A 751-nucleotide genomic window follows, 5' to 3' on the forward strand; every position below is an offset into this window, starting at 1 on the left:
TGCATTGGCACGGCTGGGTGTTGCCATGGTTTGGTGCATGGCACACTGTGGTGCACTGGGTGTTGCCAGGGCCCGGTGCATTGGCAGATCCGAGCGCAGCCGGGTTCGCTGGCCCGGCCCGGCCCACGGGCACTGGCACGATTCGGGGCGGGTGCAGGGGCTGTCGGCTGGGCGCGGAGCGGTCCCGCTGCCGCGCAGGGATGGGCGGGCCCCGGGGACGCCTCACCGCTGCCCGCCCGCACCCGGCTCCTCCAATGGGGCAGGGCCAGGTCAGGCCGGGGCCCGGCTGCGGGCCGCGTCGCACGTCCGCGGCTTCCCGGCCGGGAAATCCCGGCCGCGCCTAGCGGGGCGGGGCCGCCCGGCCGGGTCTAGTCCCGCGCGCCGGGCCCCCCGCACACACACGCGCCATGAGCCGCTGCGACCTGCGCTGGCTGCTGCTGGCGCTGCTCGGGGCGGCGGGGCTGGGACCCGGGGCGGCCGCCGGGCAGCCGCTGCCGGGCTCCGCGGAGCAGAGGTGCTTCTGCCAGGTGAGAGCCCCCGGCCCGTGCGCCCCGCGTGTCCGTCTGTCCGTCCTCTCCCCCCTGCGCCCCCCCGCGGGGTCCGTCTCTCCGCCCCCTCCCCTCTGCGCCTCCCCCCGGTGTCCGTCTGTCCGTCCTCTCCCCCCTCCGCGCCTCCTCGCGGTGTCCGTCTGTCCGTCCTCTCCCCTCTGCGCCTCCCCGCGGTGGCCGTCTGTCCCTCCTCTCCCCCCCCC

General features: G+C 77.8%; 1 protein-coding gene across 1 annotated transcript in view; it reads left to right on the forward strand.

Moving 5' to 3' along the window:
- Positions 1–318: 318 nt before the first annotated feature.
- Positions 319–751, forward strand: part of ERO1A (endoplasmic reticulum oxidoreductase 1 alpha) — a 35,972-nt gene continuing 35,539 nt past the window's right edge. The window contains exon 1 of the mRNA XM_024205475.3: positions 319–527. Coding sequence (XP_024061243.1) covers positions 408–527 — 120 coding nt within the window. The 5' untranslated portion in view covers positions 319–407. The remainder of the gene's footprint in view (positions 528–751) is intronic.

This window comes from Terrapene carolina, unplaced genomic scaffold (assembly GCF_002925995.2).
Source record: "Terrapene carolina triunguis isolate 2854851 unplaced genomic scaffold, T_m_triunguis-2.0 Scaffold189, whole genome shotgun sequence".
NCBI lineage: Eukaryota > Metazoa > Chordata > Testudines > Emydidae > Terrapene > Terrapene triunguis.